Source organism: Vulpes vulpes, chromosome X, assembly GCF_048418805.1.
Source record: "Vulpes vulpes isolate BD-2025 chromosome X, VulVul3, whole genome shotgun sequence".
Taxonomy (NCBI): Eukaryota; Metazoa; Chordata; class Mammalia; order Carnivora; family Canidae; genus Vulpes; species Vulpes vulpes.
Genome location: NC_132796.1, coordinates 76,375,109 through 76,399,256, shown reverse-complemented (window position 1 = coordinate 76,399,256; position 24,148 = coordinate 76,375,109). Strand labels below are relative to the sequence as shown.

The 24,148-nt window shown below is 39.0% G+C and overlaps 1 protein-coding gene and 1 non-coding gene across 4 annotated transcripts in view; one reads left to right on the top strand and one right to left on the bottom strand.

Moving 5' to 3' along the window:
• Window positions 1-23,107, top strand: part of SERPINA7 (serpin family A member 7) — an 89,471-nt gene extending 66,364 nt beyond the window's left edge. The window contains exons 1-6 of one of the 3 annotated variants that reach the window (XM_026014927.2): window positions 17,611-17,685; window positions 19,274-19,320; window positions 19,441-20,076; window positions 21,132-21,405; window positions 22,145-22,292; window positions 22,825-23,107. In XM_026014927.2, coding sequence (XP_025870712.1) covers window positions 19,458-20,076; window positions 21,132-21,405; window positions 22,145-22,292; window positions 22,825-23,028 — 1,245 coding nt within the window. In that variant the 5' untranslated portion in view covers window positions 17,611-17,685; window positions 19,274-19,320; window positions 19,441-19,457 and the 3' untranslated portion in view covers window positions 23,029-23,107. Of the gene's footprint in view, window positions 1-17,605; window positions 17,686-19,273; window positions 19,321-19,440; window positions 20,077-21,131; window positions 21,406-22,144; window positions 22,293-22,824 lie in introns of those variants that run through there. The other 2 variants (XM_072743321.1, XM_026014926.2) reach the window with 2 other exon arrangements.
• Window positions 10,913-11,020, bottom strand: LOC112932088 (U6 spliceosomal RNA). Its single transcript, XR_003237418.1, has one exon. It is a non-coding gene; the product is annotated as a U6 spliceosomal RNA (small nuclear RNA).
• Window positions 23,108-24,148: the final 1,041 nt, after the last annotated feature.

Sequence of the window (24,148 nt, the reverse complement as noted above, 5' to 3'; positions counted from 1 at the left end):
CAAATTGTTGGCATATAGGTTTTTTAAAATAATATTTTCTTATATTTGTTTGCATTTCTCTGGTGTGGGTTATTTCTCCTCTCTTATTTGTAATTTTATTTCTTTGAGTCCTTTTTGATAAGTCTGGCTAGTGGTTTATCAATTTTATTAATTTCTTCAAGAACCCACTCCTGGTATCTTTGCTCTATTCTGTTCATTTTTCACTTTCTATGTCATTTATTTCTGCTCTAATCTTTATTATTTCCTTCCTTCTGCTGGATTTAGGCTTTATTTGTTTCTCTGGCTTCTTTAGGTGTAAGGTTAGGATGTTTATTTGAGGATTTTCTTCCTCCTTGAAATAAGCCTGAATTGTTATATATTTTGCTTTAGGACCATTTTGCTGCATCCCAAAGGTCTTGGAACATTGTGTTTTCATTTTCTTTTTGTGTGTGTGTTTTTTTTCATTTTCATTTGTTTCCATGCCTTTTAAAAATTTATTTTGTGATTTCCTTGTTGATCTATTCATTATTTAGTAGCACGTTGTTAAATTTACATGAATTTGTTGTATTTCCAAAGTTTTTCTTGTTGATTTCTAGTTTCACGGTGTGGTAGTCAGAAAAGGTGCATGGTATGATTTTAATCTTTCTGTATTTTTGAGACCGGATTTCTGACCTAATATGTGATCTATTCTGGAGAATGTTTCATGTGTACTTGAAAAGAATGTGTATTCTGATATTTCTGAATGGAATATTCTGAATATATCTGTTAAGTCCCTCTAGTATAGTGTGTCATTCAAAGCCATTGTTTCATTGTTTATTTTCTGTTTAGATGATCCATCCATTGATGTATGTAAGTAGAGTGGTAAAGTTCCCTACTATTAATTATTCTTATCAATTACTTCTTTTATGATGCTTATTAATTCTTTTATATATTTGGGTGATTCTATGTTGAGTGCATCAATATTTACAATTGTTATGTATTCTTGCTGGATTGTACCCTTTATTGTGATATAGTGTCTTTCTTTGTCTCTTATTACACTCTTGGTTTTATTTTTTATTTTCTTTTTTCTCCTTTTTTATTATTTATTTATTTATTTTTATTTTTTTTTTAATAAATTTATTTTTTATTGGTGTTCCAGGGGAGGTCAAGGGACTGAGAGTATACAGAATCAGAGGATTTTATTTTATTTTTTTTGGAGTTCAGTTTGCCAACATATAGCATAACATCCAGTGTCCATCCATCAAGTGCCCTCCTCAGTGCCAATCTCACAGTCACCCCAACCACCCACCCACCTCCCTTTCCACCACCCCTTGTTCATTTCCCAGAGTTAGGTGTCTCTCAGGTTCTGTCACCCTCACTGATATTTCTCACTCATTTTCTCTCCTTTCCATTTACTCCCTTTCACTAATTTTTATATTCCCTAAAGGAATGAGACCATATAATGTTTGTCCTTCTCTGACTGACTTACTTCACTCAGCATAATACCCTCCAGTTCCATCCACTTCGAAGCAAATGGTGGGTATTTGTCATTTCTAATGGCTGAGTAATATTGCACTGTCTATATATACCACATCTTCTTTATCCATTCCTCTGTCGAAGGACATCTAGGCTCCTTCCACAGTTTGGCTATTGTGGACATTGCTGCTGTGAACATTGAGGTACAGGTGTCCTAGGGTTTCAGTGCATCAGTATCTTTGGGGTAAACACCCAGCAGAACAATTGCTGGGTTGTAGGGCAGTTCTCTTTTTAACTCTGAGGAAGCTACCACACAGTTGTCCAGAGTGGCTGTACCAGTTCATATTGCAAGAGGGTTCCCCTTTCTCCACATCCTCTCCAACATATGGGTTTCCTATCTTGTTAATTTTCCCCATTCTCACTGGTGTGAGGTGGTATCTCATTGTGGTTTTGATTTGTATTTCCCTGATGGCAAGTGATGCGGAGCATTTTCTCATTTGCTTGTTGGCCATGTCTATGTCTTCGTCTGTGAAACTCAACAACAAAGAAACAAAGAATCCAATCATGAAATGGGCAAAAGACATGTGCAGTCTTGGTTTTAAAGTTTAGTTTGTCTGATATAACTATTGCTCTACTGGCTTTCTTTTGCATGAATGATGTTTCTCCATCCCCTCACTTTCCATCTGCAGGTGTCTTTAGGTCTAAAATGAGTCTCTTTTAGGCAGCATATTGATGGGTATTGTTTTTTAAATGTATTCTGAAATCCTATGTATTTTTTGTTTTTTTTTAAAGATTTTATTTGTTCATAAGAGACACACACAGAGAGAGAGGCAGAGACATAGGCAGAGGGAGAAGCAGGCTCCATGCAGGGAGCCCAATATGGGACTCGATCCTAGGACTCCAGGATCATGCTCTGAGCCAAAGTCAGATGCTCAACCACTGAGCAACCCAGGCGTCCCTATCCTATGTCTTTTGATTGGAGCATTTAGTCTATTTACATTCAAATTATTTATTGATAGTTATAGTATTTCCTTCCATGTTATTACTTGTTTTGTCATTATTTCTGGAGATTTCTCTGATCCTTTCTTGTCCTTGTCACTTTTGGTCTCCCCTTTGTACTCAAAGAGTCTCCTTTAATATTTCATACAGGGCTGGTTGAGTGGCGGTATCCTCCTTTAGTTTTTGTTTGTCTGGGAAACTCTTATCTCTCCTTCTATTCTGAAGGATAGTCTTGCTGGATAGAGTATTCTTGGCAGCAGATTTTCCCCATTCGGCTCCTTTGATATATCATGCCACTCCCTTCTGGCTTGCCAAGGTTCTGTTGAGAAATCTCCAGCTAGCCTCATAGGTCTTCCCTTTTAAGTTAAGGACTTCTTTTGTCTTGCTACTTTCAAGGTTTTTTTCTTTAGCACTGTATTATTGCAAATTTAATTCCAATATGTCTGGGTGTTGGCCTGTTTTTTTTTTGTTTTGTTTTGTTTTTTGTTTTTTGTTTTTTGTTTTTTTTTGATGGGAGTTCTCTGTGCCTTCTGATCCGATGTCTGTTTCCTTCCCCAGATTAGGGAGGTTTTCAGCTATTATTCCCTCAAATAAATTTTCTGCCCCCCCCCTTTTTCTCCCTCTTCTTCTTCTGGGACTCTTAAACTATGAATGTTATGTTTGATGGAGTACCTGAACTCCCTAAGATTATTCTCATGTTGCATAATTCTTTGTCTATTTTGTTCAGCTTTCTTATTTTCCATTATTTTGTCTTCTAGGTCACTAATTCATTCCTCTGCTTGTTCCAACCCATTGTTCATTGCATCAAGCTGTTTCCAATCTCATTTATTGCATTCTTTGTTTCTGATTGATTCTTTTTTAAACTCTTTTATCTCTGTGGTAAAGGTCCCACTGATGTCTTCTTTTCTCAAGCCCAGTGAGTATCCTTATGATTGTTCCTTTAAATTCTCCCTTAGTCATGTTACTCATATGTGTTTTGCCTAGACTTCTGGATGTGGCCTTATCTTATTCTTTCATTTAGGATAAATTCCTCCATCTTCACATTCTGTCCAAGTCTCTACCTTCTTCTTTGTGTTAGAAAAGCCACTTATGTGCCCTGTTCCTGAAAGTAATGGTCTTTTGAAAAAGAAATCTTGTAGTGCCCAGGGCCTGGAACCTCAGTGTGTGTCTCTAGTATGTGCTATGTGCTCTCTGCTCTTTTGTTGTGTCTTCTCTATCCTTCAGGCCAGGCATCTGCAGAGGCTATCCTTGCCAGGTATGGGCAATGTTTAGTCCCTGGTCTGAATGTGTTGAGTTTTAAGTAGTTGTGGTCTGATGTACTTGTAAAGTGGGAACTGAGGCCTTGCAGAGCTCTCTGGTTGGGTGATGTGGTAGGGGTAGGGGTTTTTCCCAGTTTTCTGGGGGAGGTACCCACCACACTGGGACTGAGGCAAACTTGCTTGAGAAGGACAGTCCCACCAGAGTGCATAGGGGTGATGAGTAGTGTAGGCAAGTTAGGTGGTCAATATCAGCTCTGTGTTGTTTCTTACAAGTGGCTCTGTGTTTATAGCCAGGAGAGAAATGTTGATAGTCAGTTCCTTTGTCCCACAGAGTAGTCTCCATGAACACTGCTTCTCAGGGGTGTGCTCAGAGAAGAGCCAATAATCTCCCCACTGTGTGAAGCAGGCATCCTTCAAATTTCTGTTTCTACACAGTCTGCCCCCATGTTATTTGTTTATATTCTCTCCAGGAGCAGTGAAGTCTCTATCCCAGTCAAGCCTGCTGACCTTTAAAACTCCAGGCTTTAATTCCCAGTAATTACAGGAACTCAGAAATTCATCCCTTCTCATTTTCCAATCCAGCAACTCTGCAGAAATGTTCTTCTGTGTTTCCCTGTGTGCTTCTCTCTTTCTTGCCATTCTCTGCAATCACAGCCCCCTCCCCTCTGAAGCACTCAGGATCTGTTTTTCTCCTAAACTATGTCTCCACACTTCCTACTGTCTTTGATGAGGAGTCTTCTTTCCTTTTCGTTATGGAGTTTGTCCTGTCAGTCTTCAGGTTGAAATCAGATATATATAGGATGATTTAATAGTTATCTAGTTGTGTTTGTGGGTTAATAATCTTGTTGTGTTTGTGGGACAAGATGAGCCTAGGGTCCTCCTACTCTTCTGTCATCTTCCTCTTCTCTGTAATATTTTAATTTTTTGAATATGCTCCCCACTATTTACCTCAGTGGTTGTACTGGTTTGCATTCCCACCAACAGTGCAAGAATGCTGTTTTCTCCACATATTTGTCAATGCTTGTTTTTTCTTTTTTTTTTTAAATAGTTTTTATTGGTGTTCAATTTACCAACATACAGAATAACACCCAGTGCTCATCCCGTCAAGTGTCCCCCTCAGTGCCCGTCACCCATTCACCCCCACCCCCCGCCCTCCTCCCCTTCTACCACCCCTAGTTCATTTCCCAGAGTTAGGAGTCTTTATGTTCTGTCTTCCATCCTGATATTTCCCACACATTTCTTCTCCCTTCCTTTATATTCCCTTTCACTATTATTTATATTCCACAAATGAATGAGAACATACACTGTTTGTCCTCTGATTGACTTACTTCACTCAGCATAATACCCTCCTGTTCCATCCAAGTTGAAGCAAATGGTGGGTATTTGTCATTCTAATGGCTGAGTAATATTCCATTGTATACATAAATCACATCTTCTTTATTCATTCATCTTTCGATGGACACCGAGGCTCCTTCCACAGTTTGGCTATTGTGGACATTGCTGCTAGAAACATCGGGGTGCAGGTGTCCCGGCGTTTCATTGCATCTGAATCTTTGGGGAAAATCCCCAACAGTGCAATTGCTGGGTCGTAGGGCAGGTCTATTTTACACGTTAAATGCAATCCCTATCAAAATACCATGGACTTTCTTCAGAGAGTTAGAACAAATTATTTTAAGATTTGTGTGGAATCAGAAAAGACCGCGAATAGCCAGGAGAATTTTAAAAAAGAAAACCATAGCTGGGGGCATCACAATGCCAGATTTCAGGTTGTACTACAAAGCTGTGGTCATCAAGACAGTGTGGTACTGGCACAAAAACAGACACATAGATCAATGGAACAGAATAGAGAACCCAGAAGTGGACCCTGAACTTTATGGTCAACTAATATTCGATAAAAGAGGAAAGACTCTCCATTGGAAGAAAGACAGTCTCTTCAATAGATGGTCCTGGGAAAATTGGACATCCACATGCAGAAGAATGAAACTGGACCACTCTCTTTCACCATACACAAAGAAAACCTCAAAATTGTTGAAAGATCTAAATGTGAGACAAGATTCCATCAAAATCCTAGAGGAGAACACAGGCAACACCCTTTTTGAACATGGCCACAGTAACTTCTTGCAGGATAGATCCACGAAGGCAAGAGAAATAAATGCTAGTTTTTTCCTGAAATTTTTATTTTAGCCATCTGACAGGTGTGAGGTAATATCTCATTGTGGTTTTCATTTGCATTTCCCTGATGACGAATGACTTAGAGCATCTTTTACTCTATTGGCCATTTGGATGTCTTCTTTGGACAAATATCTGTTCATGTCTTCTGCCAATTTTTTAAAATTTTATTTTATTTTAATTTTTTTATAATAAATTTATTTTTTAATGGTGTTCAATTTGCCAACTTACAGAATAACACCCAGTGCTCTTCCCGTCAAGTGCCCCCCTCAGTGCCCGTCACCCATTCACCCCCACCCCCAGCCCTCTTCCCCTTCCACCACCCTTAGTTCGTTTCCCATTGTAGGACTCTTTATGTTCTGTCTCGCTTTCTGATATTTCCCACACATTTCTTCTCCCTTCCTTTATATTCCCTTTCACTATTATTTATATTCCCCAAATGAATGAGAACATATAATGTTTGTCCTTCTCCGATTGACTTACTTCACTCAGCATAATACCCTCCAGTTCCATCCACGTTGAAGCAAATGGTGGGTATTTGTCGTTTCTGATGGCTGAGTAATATTCCATTGTATACATAAACCACAGCTTCTTTATCCATTCATCTTTCGATGGACACCGAGGATCCTTCCACAGTTTGGCTACTGTGGACATTGCTGCTAGAAACATCGGGATGCAGGTGTTCCGGCGTTTCACCACATCTGTATCTTTGGGGTAAAACCCCAGCAGTGCAATTGCTGGGCATAGGGCAGGTCTGTGTTTAACTCTTTGAGGATCCTCCACACAGTTTTCGAGAGTGGCTGCACCAGTTCACATTCCCAGCAACAGTGTAAGAGGGTTCCCTTTTCTCTGCACCCTCTCCAACATTGGTGGTTTCCTGCCTTGTTAATTTTCCCCATACTCACTGCTGTGAGGTGGTATCTCATGGTGGTTTTGATTTGTATTTCCCTGATGGCAAGTGATGCAGAGCATTTTCTCATGTGCATGTTGGCCATGTCCATGTCTTCCTCTGTGAGATTTCTGTTCATTTCTTTTGCCCATTTCATGATTGGATTCTTTGTTTCTTTGTTGTTGACTTTAATAAGTTCTTTACAGAACTTGGAAACTAGCCCTTTATCTGATATGTCATTTGCAAATATCTTCTCCCATTCTGTAGGTTGTCTTTTAGTTTTGTTGACTGTATCTTTTGCTGTGCAAAAGTTTCTTATCTTGATGAATTCCCAATAGTTCATTTTTGCTTTTGTTTCTTTTGCCTTCATGGATGTATCTTGCAAGAAGTTACTGTGGCTGAGTTCAAAAACGGTGTTGCCTGTGTTCTCCTCAAGGATTTTGATGGAATCTTGTCTCACATTTAGATCTTTCATCCATTTTGAGTTTATCTTTGTGTATGGTGAAAGAGAGTGGTCCAGTTTCATTCTTCTACATGTGGATGTCCAATTTTCCCAGGACCATCTATTGAAGAGACTGTCTTTCTTCAAGTGGATAGTCTTTCCTCTTTTATCGAATATTAGTTGACCATAAAGTTCAGGGTCCACTTCTGGGTTCTCTATTCTGTTCCATTGATCTATGTGTCTGTTTTTGTGCCAGTACCACACTGTCTTGATGACCACAGCTTTGTAGTACAACCTGAAATCTGGCATTGTGATGCCCCCAGCTATGGTTTTCTTTTTTAAAATTCTCCTGGCTATTCGCGGTCTTTTCTGATTCCACACAAATCTTAAAATAATTTGTTCTAACTCTCTGAAGAAAGTCCATGGTATTTTGATAGGGATTGCATTAAACGTGTAAATAGCCCTGGGTAACATTGAGATTTTCACAATATTAATTCTTCCAATCCATGAGCATGGAATATTTTTCCATCTCTTTGTGTCTTCCTCAATTTCTTTCAGAAGTGTTCTATAGTTTTTAGGTTATAGATCCTTGACCTCTTTGGTTAGGTTTATTCCTAGGTATCTTATGCTTTTGGGTGCAATTGTAAATGGGATTGACTCCTTAATTTCTCTTTCTTCAGTCTCATTGTTAGTGTATAGAAATGCCATTGATTTCTGGGCATTGATTTTGTATCCTGCCACGCTACCAAATTGCTGTATGATTTCTAGCAATCTTGGGGTGGAGGCTTTTGGGATTTCTATGTCGAGTATCATGTCATCGCCAAGAGGGAGAGTTTGACTTTTTCTTTGCCAATTTGAATGCCTTTAATGTCTTTTTGTTGTCTGCTGATTTCTGCCCATTTTTAATTGATTACTTCTTTTTTGTGTGGTGAGCTGTATGAACTACTTATATATCTTGTATGTTAACCCCTGATTGGACGTGTCATTTACTGATATTCTCCCACTTAGTATGTTTTCCTTTAGTGCTGTTGATTGTTTTCTTTGTTGTGTGCAAGCATTTTATTTTGATGTAGTCTCAATAGTTTATTTTTGCTTTTGATTCCCTTGCTTCAGGAGACATATTTAGATAACTGTTGCTATGACCCATGTCAGAAAAATTACTGCCAGTGTTTTCTTTTATAATTTTTATTGTTTCAGGTCCCACATTTAAATTCTTAATCCATTTTGCATTTATTTTGTGTATGGATTAAGAAAGTGGTCCATTGGGATGCCTGGGTGGCTCAGCAGTTGAGTGTCTCCCTTTGACTGGGCATGATCCCAGGTCAGGGGATCTAGTCCCTCATCCAGCTCCCTGTGGGGAGCCTGCTTCTTCCTTTGCCGGTTTCTCTGCCTCTCTCTTTGTGTCTGTCATGAATAAATGAATAAAATCTAAGAAGAAAGAAAGAAGAAAGAAAGAAAGAAAGAAAGAAAGAAAGAAAGAAAGAAAGAAAGAAAACGAAAGAGGTCCATTTTCATTCTTTTGCATATAGATGTCAGTTTACCGCAACACCATTTATTGAACAGACTAGTTTCTTTTTGCATTGATAATTCATACCTCCTTTGTTGAAGACTAATTCACCATATAACTATGGATTTATTTCTGGGTTCTCTATTCTGTTCTATTGATCAGTTTTTGTGCCAGTATTATACTGTTTTGATTACTAAAACTTTGTAGCATAACTTGAAATCTGGAATCGTGATACCTTCAGCTTCATTTTTCTTTCTCCTGATTGCTTTGGATTTTCAGGGTCTTTGTGGTTCCATACAAATTCTAGGACTGTTTGTTCTAGTCCTGTGAAAAATGCTGTTGACAGGAATTGCATTAAATCTTTAGATTGTTCTGGATTGTATGTTTTAACAATATTGGTACTTTTGATACATAAGCATGGAATATCTTTCCATTTGTTTATATCATCTTCAATTCTTTCATCAATGTTTTGTAATTTTCAGAGTACAGATCTTTCAACTCCTTGGTTAAATTTATTTCTAGGGATTTTATTATTTTTTATGGAAATTGAATTGTTTTCTTAATTTCTCCTGTTGCTTCATTATTAGTGTATGGAAATTCAACAGACCACTTTTTAAAAAAATATTTTATTTATTTATTTATAAGGACACACATAGAGAGGCAGAGACATAGGCAGAGGGAGAAGTAGGCCCCCTGCGGGAGCCCAATGTGAGACTTGATCTCTTGACCTGGGATCATGCCCTGAGCCAAAGACAGATGCTCAACCACTGAGCCACCCAGGGGTCCCAAATTCAACAGATTTCTGTACACTGTTTTATCCTATGACCATACTGAATTCATTTATCAGTTCTAGTAGTATAGTCATGGTGTTTTCAGGATTTGCTCTATATAGTCTTGTCATCTGTTAAGAGTGAAAGTTTTACTTCCTTTCCAATTTGGATGCCTTTTATTTCTTGTTGTCTAATTTCTGTGTCTAGGATTCCCAAGACTATGTGAAGAACTGTGATAATAATGGGCATCCTTGAGTCCTTATGGGAAGCTCACAGTTCTTCACCATTGAGTATGATGTTAACTGTGAGTTTTTCATATATTGTCTTTATTATGTTGGGGTATTTTTACTCTAAACCTACTTTATTGAGGGTTTTGTTTTTTATCGTGAATGACTGTTGTACCTTGTCAAAAGTATTTTGCAAATCTATTGAAAATTTCTTATGATTTTTATTATTTCTCTTGTTTATGTGATATATTATTTTGATTGATATGCAAATATTTAACCATTCTTCCATCCTGGGAATATATCCCACTTGATTGTGGTGAATGATTTTTTAAACATATGATTGGATTCAGTTTGCCAATATTTTATTGAGGATTTTTGCATCTATGTTTATTAGAGATGTTGGCCTATAGATCTCTTTTTTGTAGTGTCTTTATCCGGTTTGGATACCAGGGTAATGTTGGCCTCACAGAATTATTTAGAAGCTTTTCTTCTTTTTTCTTATTTTTAGAATACTTTGAGAAGAATAGGTATTAAATCTTTTTAAATGTTTTGTAGAAATAATTTGTGCAGCCATCTGGTCCTGGACTTTTTTGGGGGGGAGTTATGTGATTACTGATTCAATTTCTGAATATATCCGTTAAGTTAATCCAGTCCAGTGTGTCATTCAAAGCCATTGTTTCATTGTTTATGTTCTGTTTAGATGATCTGTCCACTGATATAAGTGGGATATTCAAAGCTCATTCACATGTTCTATTTCTTCCTGCTTCAGTTCTGGTGGGTTACATGGTTCTAGGAATTTATCTATTTCTTCTAGGTTGCCCAATTTGTATATAATTTTTCATAATAATATTTTCAATTTTTTGCACTTCTGTGGTGTTAGTTGCTATTTCTCTTTTTTCATTAGTAATTTTATTTATTTTGATCCTGTCTCTTTTTTTAATGAGTCTTACTAGATGTTTACCAATTTTGTTGATCTTTCAAAGAATCAGCTCCTGGTTTCATTGATCTGTTCTATTGTTTTTCAGTTTCTATATCATTTATTTTCACTCTAATCTTTATTATTTACTGCCTTTTCCTGGGTTTTCACTTTGTGTGTTCTTTTTCTATCTCCTTCAGGTGTAAGGTTAGGTTATTTATTTGAGATTTTTCTTGCTTCTTGAGGCAGGCGTATGTTACTATATAAAATTCTCTCTTAGAACCACTTTTGCTGCATCCCAAAGATTTTGGACCATTGTGCTTTCACTTTCATGTCATCCTTGCACAGGTGCCATGCTAATCTTCTCTGTATCATTCCAATTGTTGTGTATGTGATACTAAACAGAACTATATTCATTTTCATTTATTTCCATGTACTTTTGATTTCTTGGTTGACCTATTTATTGTTGGGAGCGTGTTATTTAACCTCCATGTATTTGTGCTCTTTCCAGATTTTTTCTTGGTTGATTTCTAGTTTCATAGTGTTATCATCAGAAAAGACGCATGATATGACTTTGATATTTGGGGATTTGTTAAGACATGATTTGTGGTGTAATATGTGATATATTCTGAAGAATATTCCATGTGTGCTTGAAAAGAATGTGTATTATGCTGTTTTAGGATGGAATGTTCTGAATATGTCTGTAAAATCCTTCTGGTACAATGTGTCATTCAAATCCAATGTTTCCTTGTTGATTTTCTGTTTACATAAACTATCTGTAGATGTAAGTATGGTGTTAAAGTCCCCTACTATTATTGTATTATTGATTAGTTCCCTAAGTGTGTTATTAATGGTTTTATGTATTTGGGTGCTCCCATGTTTGCTGCATCAATATTTACATTGTTATATCTTCTTATTGGAATATTTATTTTGATTGATTATATGGTGTTTTTCTTGATCTCTTGTTAGTCTTTGCTGTAGCATCTGTTTTGTCCAATGTGAAGTATTGCTACCTGAGCTTTCTTTTCCCAACCATTTGCATGATAAATCCTTTTCCATCCCCTCACTTTCAATCTGCCTGTATCTTTAGGTCTAAAATGAGTCTCTTATAGGCAACATATGGATGGTTCTTGATTTTTCCATCCATTCTGTCACCCTATGTATTTTGGTTGAAACATTTAGTCAATTTACATCCAAAGAAATTGATAGGTGTTTACTTATTTCCATTTAATTACTTGTTATATGGTTTTTTTTTTTATAGGTCTCCTATGTTCCTTTATTCTCCTGTTCTCATCTCTCACGGTTAGATTGCTTTACTTGTGATATACTTTGATTCCTTTCTCTTTATTTTTTCCATATCTAATGTTCGTTTTTTTTAAGGTTTTATTTATTTATCCATGAGAGACAGAGGGGGAGAGAGAGAGAGACAGAGAGAGAGGCAGAGACACAGGCAGAGGGAGAAGCAGGCTCCATGCAGGGAGCCTGATGTGGCACTCGATCCCAGGTCCTGAGGATCACTCCATGGACTGAAGGCAGCGCCAAACCACTGAGCCACCAGGTTACCCTCATGCTGGTTTTTGACAACTGGTTATCATTCTGTTTATATATAATATCTTCTGCATATAGCAGTCTATATTAAGTTGGTGGTTGCCTAAGTTTGAACTCATTCTTTACTCCGCCTTCCCAACACTTTAGGTATATGGTGTTATATCTTATATCCTTTTATTTTGGGAGTCCTTTTATTTCTTTAGATATGCTTTTGTGATTCCTACTTTTCCTACTCCTACTTACGGTCTTTCTTTTACACTCAAAGAGTCTTTAACATTACAGGGCTGGGGTAGTGGTCATAAATTCCTTTAACTTTTGTTAGTCTTGGAAACCCTATTTCTACTATTCCGAGTGGTTCCCTTTCTGGATAGTGTTCTTGGCATCAGATTTTTCCCTTTCAGTGCTTTGAATATATCATGCCACATTCTTCTGACCTGCAAAGTTTCTGCTGGAAAATCTGCTGATAGACTTTTGGAGGTTCCCTTGTATGTAACCATTTTCAGTTTTCCTACTACTTTTAAAATTCACTATCACTACTTTTTGTCATTCTAATTACTATGTGTTTGGTGTGAACCTCCTTTTGTTGACTTTGTTGGGGGTCCCCCCCCCTTGATCTGGATATCTCTTTCCTTCTCCCAGATTTGGAACATTTTCTTCTATTATTTCCTCAAATAACTTTTCTGCCCTCTTTTCTTTCTCTTCTCCTTCTAGGATCCCTATAATGCAAATGTGATTACACTTGATATTGGCCTTGAGTTCCCTAAGTCTATTTTTATTTTGTGTGATTATATTTTCTCTTACCTGCTCAGATTACTTGCTTTCCAGTATTGTGTCCTCCATGTGGCTGTTTCATTCATCTGCTTTCTCTAGCCTACTATTTATTTAATGTAGTATATTTCTAATTTCACTTATTTTGTTCTTAATATCTGATTGGTTCTCTTTGATCTCATTGTTAAGGGTCTCACTGATGTCCTCCTCTTTTCTCAAATCCACTATCTTTATGATCATTGCTTTAATTTTTCTATCAGGCATATTACTTATCTCTGTTTCACTTAGGTCTCTTGCTGTGGTTTTGTACTGTTCTTTCATTTGTGAATACTCCTCTTTCTCCTCACTTTGTCTAGCTCTCTGTGTTTGTTTCTAAGTATTAGGAAAATCAGCCACATCCTCTGAACTTGAAAGTAATTGCGTTATGAGTAACAGGTCCTGTGGTTCCTTGTAGCACAATGTTCTCTGTTCATCAGAACATTATGTTTAAGGTGTGTCTTCTCTGTGTGTTGTGTACACCCTACTATTGTGTCTGAGCTGCATTTTATTTTAGTCCAGCCAACTCCAATGTCCCTCTTTGCCTGTTGTGGGCACAATGGGAAGAGTTTGGTTTCTGTGCTATTAAGGGGCCAGTCTGGAGTTGCTGTGGGGTTATAGTTGGTCAGTGCCAGGAATTAGATCACATGCCTGTCCTTAGCCCATCTGCCAGGACTGCAGATGCATCAAACTTCAGATCTTTCCCCCTGTGCTGTACATGAGAGTTTTTTGTTGGTCAGTAGGATGACACTCAGATCAGATTCCTGCCCCCCAGATCATCTACTGGGGCTGCAGTTGCACTGATCAGAGGGCACTCTGTCTGCACTGACAGTTATAAGGTTTGGCTGCAGGCACTGGAGTTATCTTTCCCTATCTTCAGGGCAGGAGTGGTGGCAGTCTGTGCTGATGCTGATTGAAAGGTGTGTTATGGCAAGAGCTGCTTTGGAGGCATGCCTGCCAGGTAGGGCTGTATGATGGGGCAGGTCTGCAAAAGAATGTGGGGGTAGGGTGTGCAGTGTTAGGAAAATAGGTGGAGAGTGTTTAGGTTGGTTCCTATAAGTGTCTGGCTATCAAAGCATGGGAGGAGTGTCAGAAATGGCATAGGTCAGCTGTTTTTTTCTTGGAGAAGTCTCCTAAAGGTCCCTTCCCCTCAACTCAAGTTCTGAGATAAATAATTTAATCTCCTCATATACTCGAGGCACTTTTTAAACTGCTGCTTCTGTGCTGTATCCTTGTGGTTTATTTGCTGTGCTGGCTCTTTAAGAGCAGGGGCTTGTTTTCCTATTGCCCCCTGTTCTTCTGGAGCTAAGGTGACTGATTTTTAAAGTACTTGGAGTTAATCCCTGTTGATTGTAAAAACTCACAAAGTTAAGGCCCATATTTTGGTTTTCAAAGTCAAATATCATGGAGATTCATTTTACCAGTGCAAGTCCCCCATGACTGGGGTGCCTGGTGTGGGGACTGATCTCACTTCTCTTTGCTTGTGGTGTCCTTCCCATTTGTGGTTGGTCTCACCTGAGGGCTTGTTGCTAACCATGTCTCTGCCCCTCCTACTCTTTTCAATGTGGTCTCTTCTTTAGGATTAACTGTGGAAAGTCTTCGTGTTTTTTTCTGACTTGCACTGATGTGTCTGTTATCTTTGTGTATCCATAGGATGAGGTGAATTTAGGATTCTTGTACTCTGCCAACCTAGAATTTCTTACCTAATGGAGCTAGAACGCTAAATTAGCACTTGATCTTGTGAATATTATTAAATTAAGAATAATATTTAGTTCCCAGCATTGACACGTCATATTTGTCAGTTAGTCACTGAAATAAAAATAATAAGAACTTAAGAATAGGTAAATTGAGATAACTAAAAAATACCTCAGGCTCAAAATACCCATTCAGCTCCCCTTGACTACAAAAACATTACTTCTCTTTGTTCAATGTGGCTCCCTTTTGTGTAAATACACAGTACTTTCTTCATAAAATTTCAATTATGAGAAGGAGCCCATTTTTCTACTGCCACCACCCCACACTCATTAATGTCTCCAGACTTACAACTAGACTAAGACACCATCATTTACCCCAAAACTAGGATATAGTATCAAATATCAACTCAAAAGTAGGAGAAAAATGTTTATGCATTAAAAGATTTGTGAAACTAGAGGCACCTGGGTGGCTCAGTAGGCTGAGTATCTGACTCTTGATTTCAACTTAAGTCATGATCTCACAGTTGTCGGATCAAGCCTCACCTTGGGCTCTGCACTGGACATGGAGCCTCCTTGGGATTCTCTTTCTCCCTATCCCTCTGCCACTCTCCTCCACCTTGCATGTGTACACATTCTCTCTTAAAAAACAACTCTGAAACTGTAGAATTTTGAATTGTGAAATTTCCAAAGTAAAATTCTGAGCAAGTTGTGTGAAAATGGATTGTTATGGTGTTCATCCAAAGAGGGAGAAACTTAATTTTAGAACTGATTGAATTTATTGATATGGTTACACTTCCTAGAGATTCTATATTCAATGTGCTAGCCTCAGCAGCTTTACACAAGATTAAATTATTGTTTTATTTTTATTTATTTTTTTTTTAAAGATTTTGTTTATTTATTCATGATAGACACAGAGAGAGGCAGAGACAGAAGCAGGCTCCATGCAGGGAGCCCGATGTGGGACTCGATCCCGGGACTCCAGGATCATGCCTGGACCGAAGGCAGTCGCCAAACCGCTGAGCCACCCAGGGATTCCCAAATTATTGTTTTAAATATAAGTTTCAAAAAAGATCTTATACATTCATAGTCAATCACTTCATCTTAGTGAGAATGTATTTCCAGAAAGTAGAACGAAACAGCAGTTAGGAATGGAGGAAGTGGAATACAGGGCCTGTGGAGACTTTAGGTAGGGGGAGAGAATCAAGACCAGTAGATGAAAGAGAAGAGAATTAATAGCTGCTGAATCCTGGTTATATGCCAGGCACTATATAGAAGCTTTCGGACAGCACCTCTACATTTCACTTGATACTAGTGATATCTATATGATAACCACATGATGTGGGGATTGTTATCATTTCACTATAGAAGTGAAGAAACTAGGTTCTAGGACTTTAAGAAACTTGCCACAAATTACATTACTACATAGGAAGGACATGATAGGATAGAACTCCAGAGCACAAAATGGGTGAGTCTGCAAGGAGAGGGCTGCCCTTCTTATGTGCCAGAAACAGATCCTGCAGTTACTACCTGCCAGCAAAGCTTAGCTGAATCAGATGCATCAGATAAAAAGCTGTATCATTGTTTGACTATGCCACCAGAGGGCACAGGTTTAGAAGTTTTCTTTCTGGATAGTCTTTTGCCTGTTTCTTCTGTAGTGACCGGCTATAGTTGAGAGAGGATATATGTGTTTATACCAGAAGTGATCATGGACTGACCACAGTCTCTGGAGATCTGATGTTTCCACTGCCTTGGAGTGGAACACATGAAACTGTGACCATCCCATATGTGAGGTAGGCCCTTTCCTTTTAAGATGGGTAATTAGAAAGATCCTTTGGATTCAGGGCTGATACTTAGCATTTACCTCTGAAATCCCACTTTTCAGTGGGGAGTTTTTTAGTGTGGTACTTTTCACAGGAACTCTGTATGTTTGAGAAGAAACAACGTTACAGCAAAATCATCCTCTATCTAGTCACTGCCTTGCCAAAATCCCCCAGTGGTTTTTTCTTAATGACCTCAATGTGAACTGTTTTACCTGGTTTCTACGTCCCCTCATAGACTGTAATCTAGACTTCTCTCAAATTAGCCTCTATTTTCCTAATGCCCAACCTTCACTTAGCATATGCATATCCTTAATGTCTTGAAACAGTGTCTGGAATAAGAGGCTTCACATCATGCCCTGCGTATGGTAAATACTCAATAAACAAGAGTTGTTACTACTACTACTACTACTACTACTACTACTACTGCTGCTGCTGCTGCTACCACCAGACCTAGAAACTGGCAGAGACAGGATGGAAATTAGGTCTCCTGACTGAGTCTAGTGCTTTTTGCTCCCACTGCTACTTTGTATCACACACCTCAGTACACAGTTAATACTGGACAGTGAAATCTTTCATTCTACTCTCCTTGTCTCCTTCTGCATCCTCTTTTATTCTTGTGACCCAGGAGATGGCACAGGGGGTTTTAGAGACCAGAGGATAGGACTGGTTTCCCCTGAGCAGACATATGTGTGCAGCATCAGAAGTCTAGAGTTGGAAGCTACTTTGACATCATCTCCTCCGTGCCAATGCACAAATAATTTGTATAGCACCTGTTAGAGAGGCCTATCCAGCCTCTGCCTTTATGCAACTTTCCCTCAAAAGATCGCCAGTCCCAACACTATTTAGTCCTGATGCATAAAACAGTCTTTATCCTTCTGCATTTTCCCATGGTCCTCATCCTGCCTGCTGAAAAGACACATTTCCTAGCATGAATCTGGGCCTTCCACCTCTGATAATTATCTTTCTCTTTTGTTATAGATGAAGGATTTGGCAGCTAAAGCAATCATTCAGAGTTCTATCCTTATCATTTTTCACTTTGTTCTTATTGGCCTTGGTTTTGTGCATAAGCTTTGAAAATATCATCCCAGGGTTAATGCTGGGGTTAATGAGTAACTAAGAGTGCTCTACTTTTGCAATACAGGGCATGTTATAAAGATGGAAAGATTTTACTTTCTGAGAGATACAAGTAGCTTCTTGGACATGTGCTGTAAGTAATCTTTTTCTCTCTTTGGGAATTTTGGACATCTCTATCAGCAAGTCAAAATCCCAGATAACTGTGTGCCCCAAATTCCTAGCTCCAGAGGCCAAGGTCTAAGTGTGGTCGTCTGATAATTGACCTCTTACCAGCTTCTGCAATTTTTACACAGGGAGGATTCTAACGACATGTAGAGATTGGATAAAGGTGTAAATGCAGGGGGTTGAGGGGGAAGAAATTGGAGATAGTGTGACTTGCTAAGAGCTAGTGAAGTAGTTCAGGCCATGAGCTTAGGCTGTGGCAGGAGAAAGGAGATGTTTTCAGAGACATTTAGTATGTATTACTCAGAAGGCATCATGACTCAATAGATGTAGGGAATAAGAATGAAGGAAGCCCCTAGGATGGCACCCAGGCTTCTGGCATGGGAGTCTCAGTTGATAGTGATATAGAATGAAGATGTAGGAGCAGGACTGAGAGCTAAGGAGATGTTATATTTACTTTTGGAAACTTTAAAACATCCAAATCGAAACTGAGGTATGTGTGGAACATTCTGGTGGCTATACCAGTAGACAGTTGGAAAAATGTCTGGTAATATAGGATAGTCATCTGTATTAGAGAATGTAGTTTTGTGTGGTGGCAGATGAGTTCCTAGGAATGGATGAGACTACTCAGAGGAAGGTTGGAGGACTGAGTGAGAACTCCTGTCCTGACTCCATGGATCTTTTTCTTTTGATCACTTATGTCCGTGGTCACTGGATTCCACAACCAAATTCCTTATTCCAATGCCTTGTACCTTTCCAGGCTCAGAGAATACTACACTATATTTTTTGGCTTCTGTTCTAATATAATTTAAAAAAAGAACCTGAGTGTAAAAATAATAGTGTTAAGATGTCATGTAACTTAGAAATGACTCTTTAGATAATGCTGCTGATGAAGGACATCTAAACTGCAAAAAGTTGGGGCACCTGGGTAGCTCAGTGGTTAAGTATCTGCCTTTGGCTCAGGTTGTGATCCTGGGGTCCTGGAATCAAGTCCTGCATGGGGGTCCCCTCAGGGAGCCTGCTTCTCCCTCTGCCTATGTCTTGGCCTCTCTCTGGTCTCATGAATAATAAATAAAATATTAAAAAGTAAACTGCAAAAAGTTATACTTTCATCTTTCTGTTGTTTGGAGATACTTCTGTGGCTTCTGTGTGTTGCATGAATGTTTTAATTTCAGCTCATGATCTTGTACCTGGCTCCATAAACCTTCCACCTCAAGCAAACATATCTTGTGAAAATTATTCTCCTTTGTATGTTATCCAAAGGAATGTAAAGATAATTTTCTCATCTCATCTCTTGAAGATTTTCTCTTAAGAAAAATGCTAAATTAAAAAAACCCAAGATTCTAATCTACAAAAATTAACATAAGCAGAGGGAGTGATAGTTTTATCAAAGGATACCTCGCTCTCTGAAAAGCTGCTTCTTATTGAAATAAAAAGTAATTTAATTTTCATAAATGTAATTTCCTCACAGTTTTCATATGTTGTTATTACATTTGAAAGATTGTCCATGCCATTGATGGCCCCCACAAGCTACCTTTCCTACTCTCTGTCCCTATTAGATGTATCTTCAGTTGTTCAGAGGAGAGAAGCCTCCACACAGACTCTGGTGAGCACACCATTAAATATTTTCTATTGTTTTACTAGTCATGATGGACAATTATTATGTTTCTAAGATTTTTCATCCAGCTAAGATCCCCCAATGGTTCTCTCATCTCATTTCTTATAGATCACTTTCCTTCCAAAATGCCACTATTCCTCTATCTGGCTCTCTTGGTACTTGAGCTTCATTGTGCATCATCTATCAGATCTGAAGGCAAAGTAATCACCTGCAATTCCCCCCCAAAAAATGCCACTTTCTATAAGATGTCATCCATCAATGCTGACTTTGCATTTAACCTGTACCGGAGATTCACTGTGGAGACCCCAGATCGGAACATCTTCTTTTCCCCTGTGAGCATTTCTGCAGCTTTGGCCATGCTCTCCTTTGGGGCCTGCTACAGCACCCAAATTCAAATCCTGGAAAGCTTGGGGTTTAACCTCACAGACACCCCAATGGCAGAGATCCAGCAGGGCTTCCAGCACCTGATATGTTCACTGAATATTCCAAAGAAGGAGTTAGAATTACAAATGGGAAATACCCTCTTCATTGGGAAGCAGCTGAAGCCACTGGCACAGTTCTTGGATGATGTCAAGAGCCTCTATGCAACTGAGGTATTTTCTACCGACTTCTCCAATGTTTCTGCAGCCCAGCAGTTAATCAACAGTCATGTGGAGAAGCAAACCAAAGGGGAAGTTGTAGGCCTCATCCAAGACCTCAAACCAAACACCATCATGGTCCTGGTGAACTATATTCACTTTAAAGGTAAGGCCCTAAGATATGCATTCCTAGATCAGTGTTCCCATAATTTGATGGGATTCTCTGGGGAGCTCATAGTCTCTTCACATTGGCATGAGGTGTCCCTCATGCCACAGTGACTTGATCTACTGTACATAGCTGTGTATAGTTTTGAATCTTCCAGGAGGGATACATAGCTCCGTGGATGAATCCAGAGAATTTCCAGGGAGAGGGCACTTTCAATGAGTGACAATGGTATGAACATCTTGCTCACATCTAGCTAGAGAATCATGGTTTCTAAAAGATTTTGTGAGGTTGGACGAGCTTGTGCTTGGAAGGTAAATAGACTTGGGTTTAACCTCTACTCTGACCCTCACTTGCTGTGCATTCTTGGGCATGTTACATAAATATTTCTATCATGTACAATGCACCCACTATGTGTTTAGCACCATGCTACATGTGTGGTTTGCATACATTGTCTCATCTACTCCTTACAAGGGCTCATGTTCACAGCTAATAAGTTTCAGAGCTGGCATTCCCACCCAGGTTTGTCTGATTCTAAAGCTCGTGCTTGTAACAACAAGAAACATGTGACTCTTTTCTGAAGGTGCTGTGCCCAAATGATTTCTCCTGGTTCTACAGCACATGTCAGCCATGTTTGGTGGAGGAGTGAACAATTCTTGGCCACAAACCACACACTTGTAGACGGATAAAACGGCAGAACAGATCTGTTGTCTCATTTCACCCTGTGTGTTGGATGTGCTTATACCTTTATACGGAAGAAGAAACTGTGGCTCTGATGGGTTTAGTGTAAGTATAGTGGTTTTGAACATAGATGGAACAGCAGTTGAGCATGGAGTCCAACAGTCCTGGGTGTGACTCCTGGCTCTGCCATGGGCTAGCTGGAAGAGCATGTAAAGTCACTTTCTCTCCCTGGTTCTCACTCACTTGTGAAACTGGTTAACAGCAGATACCTACCTCTGTGGTGGTCTTAATTACCAGATAAGATGACTGATGGAAAAATTGATACTGGCATTAATACTGGTTTTAAAAAAGGAACTCTTTTCTCTCTGTACTTTAAGCCCAGTGGGCAAATCCTTTTGATCCATCCAAGACAGAAGAGGGTTTCAGCTTCTCAGTGGACAAGACCACAACAGTGAAAGTGCCCATGATGCACCAGATGGAGCAATACTATCACCTGGTGGATATGGAGTTGAACTGCACAGTGCTTCAAATGGACTACAGCAAGAATGCTCTGGCACTCCTTGTCCTTCCCAAAGAGGGTCAGATTGAGTGGGTGGAAGGGGCCATGTCATCTAAAACACTGAAGAAGTGGAACCGCTTACTGCAGAAGGGGTAAACACTTTAGATGATGTGAGAAGTAGAGGGTGGGCATAATGTTACAGGCGAAACAGAGTTCAGCAGAAACCCAGAGGCAGGAGAATTACCCTGAACCACTTAACAGTTGTGTGATGACTACTAAAGTATACCTAGGTGATACTTTGTGTCAGTCCCTTTACCAAGTGCTTTACATACTTCATCATTTCATTTCATTCAAAGCACATCAACAAACCTACAAAGGATATAGTATCATAGGGATTTTTCAAGTGAAGAGTTAGGGCTAGAAAGAGAAAATGAAGTCTTCAAAGCCAGTCAGTGAACAAATTGATGTCTTCCCAGAAGCCAACTAGAATTTATGGGGTGGGTAGGATTTTGACATTAAGCGGCAGATAAATAGCCATATTGTCTGGGAGTGCTAAATGGAAAACCATGAAAATTTCCAAGTACTACCAATTGTCATTCATGTTGCTGACTCCCCAACCTTGGCTAACACCCCAGAGGTGTTTCTTTTCTACTATAAATGAGTCACAGCTCCCTGCTTTCAGTGCTGTCACCCACATTGGCCAAACCATAGTTCATTTATTTCAGGATAACTCCTGAGGTTCAGAAACCTTGTATTGATTTAAATATCAATGGTTGACAATACTTAGGGGAGGAGCAGAGCCCAATATAATACAATGGTGACCGACAGAGGAGGAGAATCATGAGTTTGGTGTGCTGATAGCCATGTGTTACCTCTCCTTTTCTCCTACAGGTGGATTGACTTATTTGTTCCAAAGTTTTCCATTTCTGCCACATATGACCTTGGAGCCACCATTCTGAAGATGGGCATTCAGTATGCCTTTGCTGATAATGCCAATTTTCGTGGACTCATGGGGAACAATGGTCTTAAATTTTCCAAGGTAAGTTGGTTGATTACAGTTCCTTGAATGTATGAGTTGGAATAGCCGTTAAGGTCAATTAATTCAATTCTCTCATTTTATTAATGAGGATTCTGAAACCCAGAGAGGCAGAATGACTCCTCTTATGCCAGATTCACTCTAGAGTCATTCTCATTACCCCCAAAAAAGTAACTGTGACAGTTAATTCAATCCTCAACTTTCATGTCCTAAAACAATTCTGATAGATAAACTTAGTGATTACAATCAACTCTGGTGAGATAGAGCTCTGGAGGAGGTGGCAGGGTAAGGAAAAAGCATAAAAATGTGATTTCTGGAGGCAGAAAGCCATGGAGTAAGTGGTTCCCTGACAGCTAACTCTAAAATCACCAGAGATTCAATAACTACACTTAGCCAAATAGCCTCCATATTAAAGCACCATCAACAGTGCAATAAAGAGATAGCCCTGTCCTTTATTTTCTTTCCCTACTTCCAAACTGTTCCAAAGACTTTTCCTGTTTGTGATCAGTACTATTTGTTCCTTCCCTCTCCGCAGGCTGCTCACAAGGCTGTGCTGCACATTGGTGAAAAGGGAACTGAAGCTCTACTTGTCCCTGAAGTCAGGTTCCTGGATCAGCCTGAAATAACTCTTCTTCACCCTATCATCCAATTTGATAGATCCTTTCTGTTGTTGATTTTGGAGAAAAGCACCAGGAGCATTCTTTTTCTAGGGAAAGTTGTGAACCCAACAGAAGTATAATTGGGAAATAGGCTGTTGGCTAATTGCATGTGCTTGTTGCAAGAAGAAATAAATAAATAGTATGGCTTTATGCGATCGACATGGGCTTGGACATGCTTTCCTTTATGCAGGGATGAAGACTGGACCCTATCTAAAACTGCATTGGGTGCGAATGAGGCCTCCTATAACCAAATATTCAGATAGTCAATGAATGACTCATTACTCAAAGCACAAAAAATACCATGTCAGTGCATTCTTTTTGGTCAAAATGCCTGTCCCCCATAACACCACAAGTTAGTTAGCTCCAAGGAATTTTACTGAGTTGGCAAGTGCATCCTCTTCTGCCCTCTGGAGAATAGTTAAAATTCAGGTTAAATATTCATACTCCATTATTTTAACAGGATTCTAATAATGATTCTTGCTGGAACTGCCATTGTTCAGTTATAGAAAGGTGCTTCCAATCCAGAGCTGAGTAACTGACAACTACTGCTAGGGATCTGACATTTGTGACCTAACAAGTATGGGACAAAAGAGAAAAAGAGACAAGATAAATTTCCCTCTCCAAACCCACCTCCCCCCACCCACACACCAAATGTTTCCTTGTTGCTAATTTACAAACTTGGACTGGGGAAGGAAAGTCATTCATTCATGCCATATATCATAGCCCTTCATCTTCTGTGTCCTAGTAAGACTCCTTTCCAAATATTGTATCGCTGTCTCACTTGCTCAAATACAAATCTCTTGGTTAGTCTGTATTTTTGTCTTGGTTCTTACTGAAATTTGATATTTCCCTATCTCCAGATTTTCCCCCTTACCTGTGTAGTCCATCCTACCCCTATTCAGCAAACTAGATTTCATCTTAGACAATATGTACTCAAAGCCCCAGTAGAATTCAGTACACATTAATGGCATGGTGAGTGCTAATGATGTAGCATCTGAAATTCTTGCCCTAAGGTGAAACTATTCAGGAGCAGGGAAATAATAACAAATGCATAAGTGCTTTCACAGATATTATGCTTCCAGGCCGAAATAAATATTTCTGTTTAGAAAAGTATGTAGCCCACATTCTGGTGTTTTCTTATTAGACCCATTTGCATGGAGATTTGCTTACTCTTGGTATAGTTTACAAATTGATTTTGTG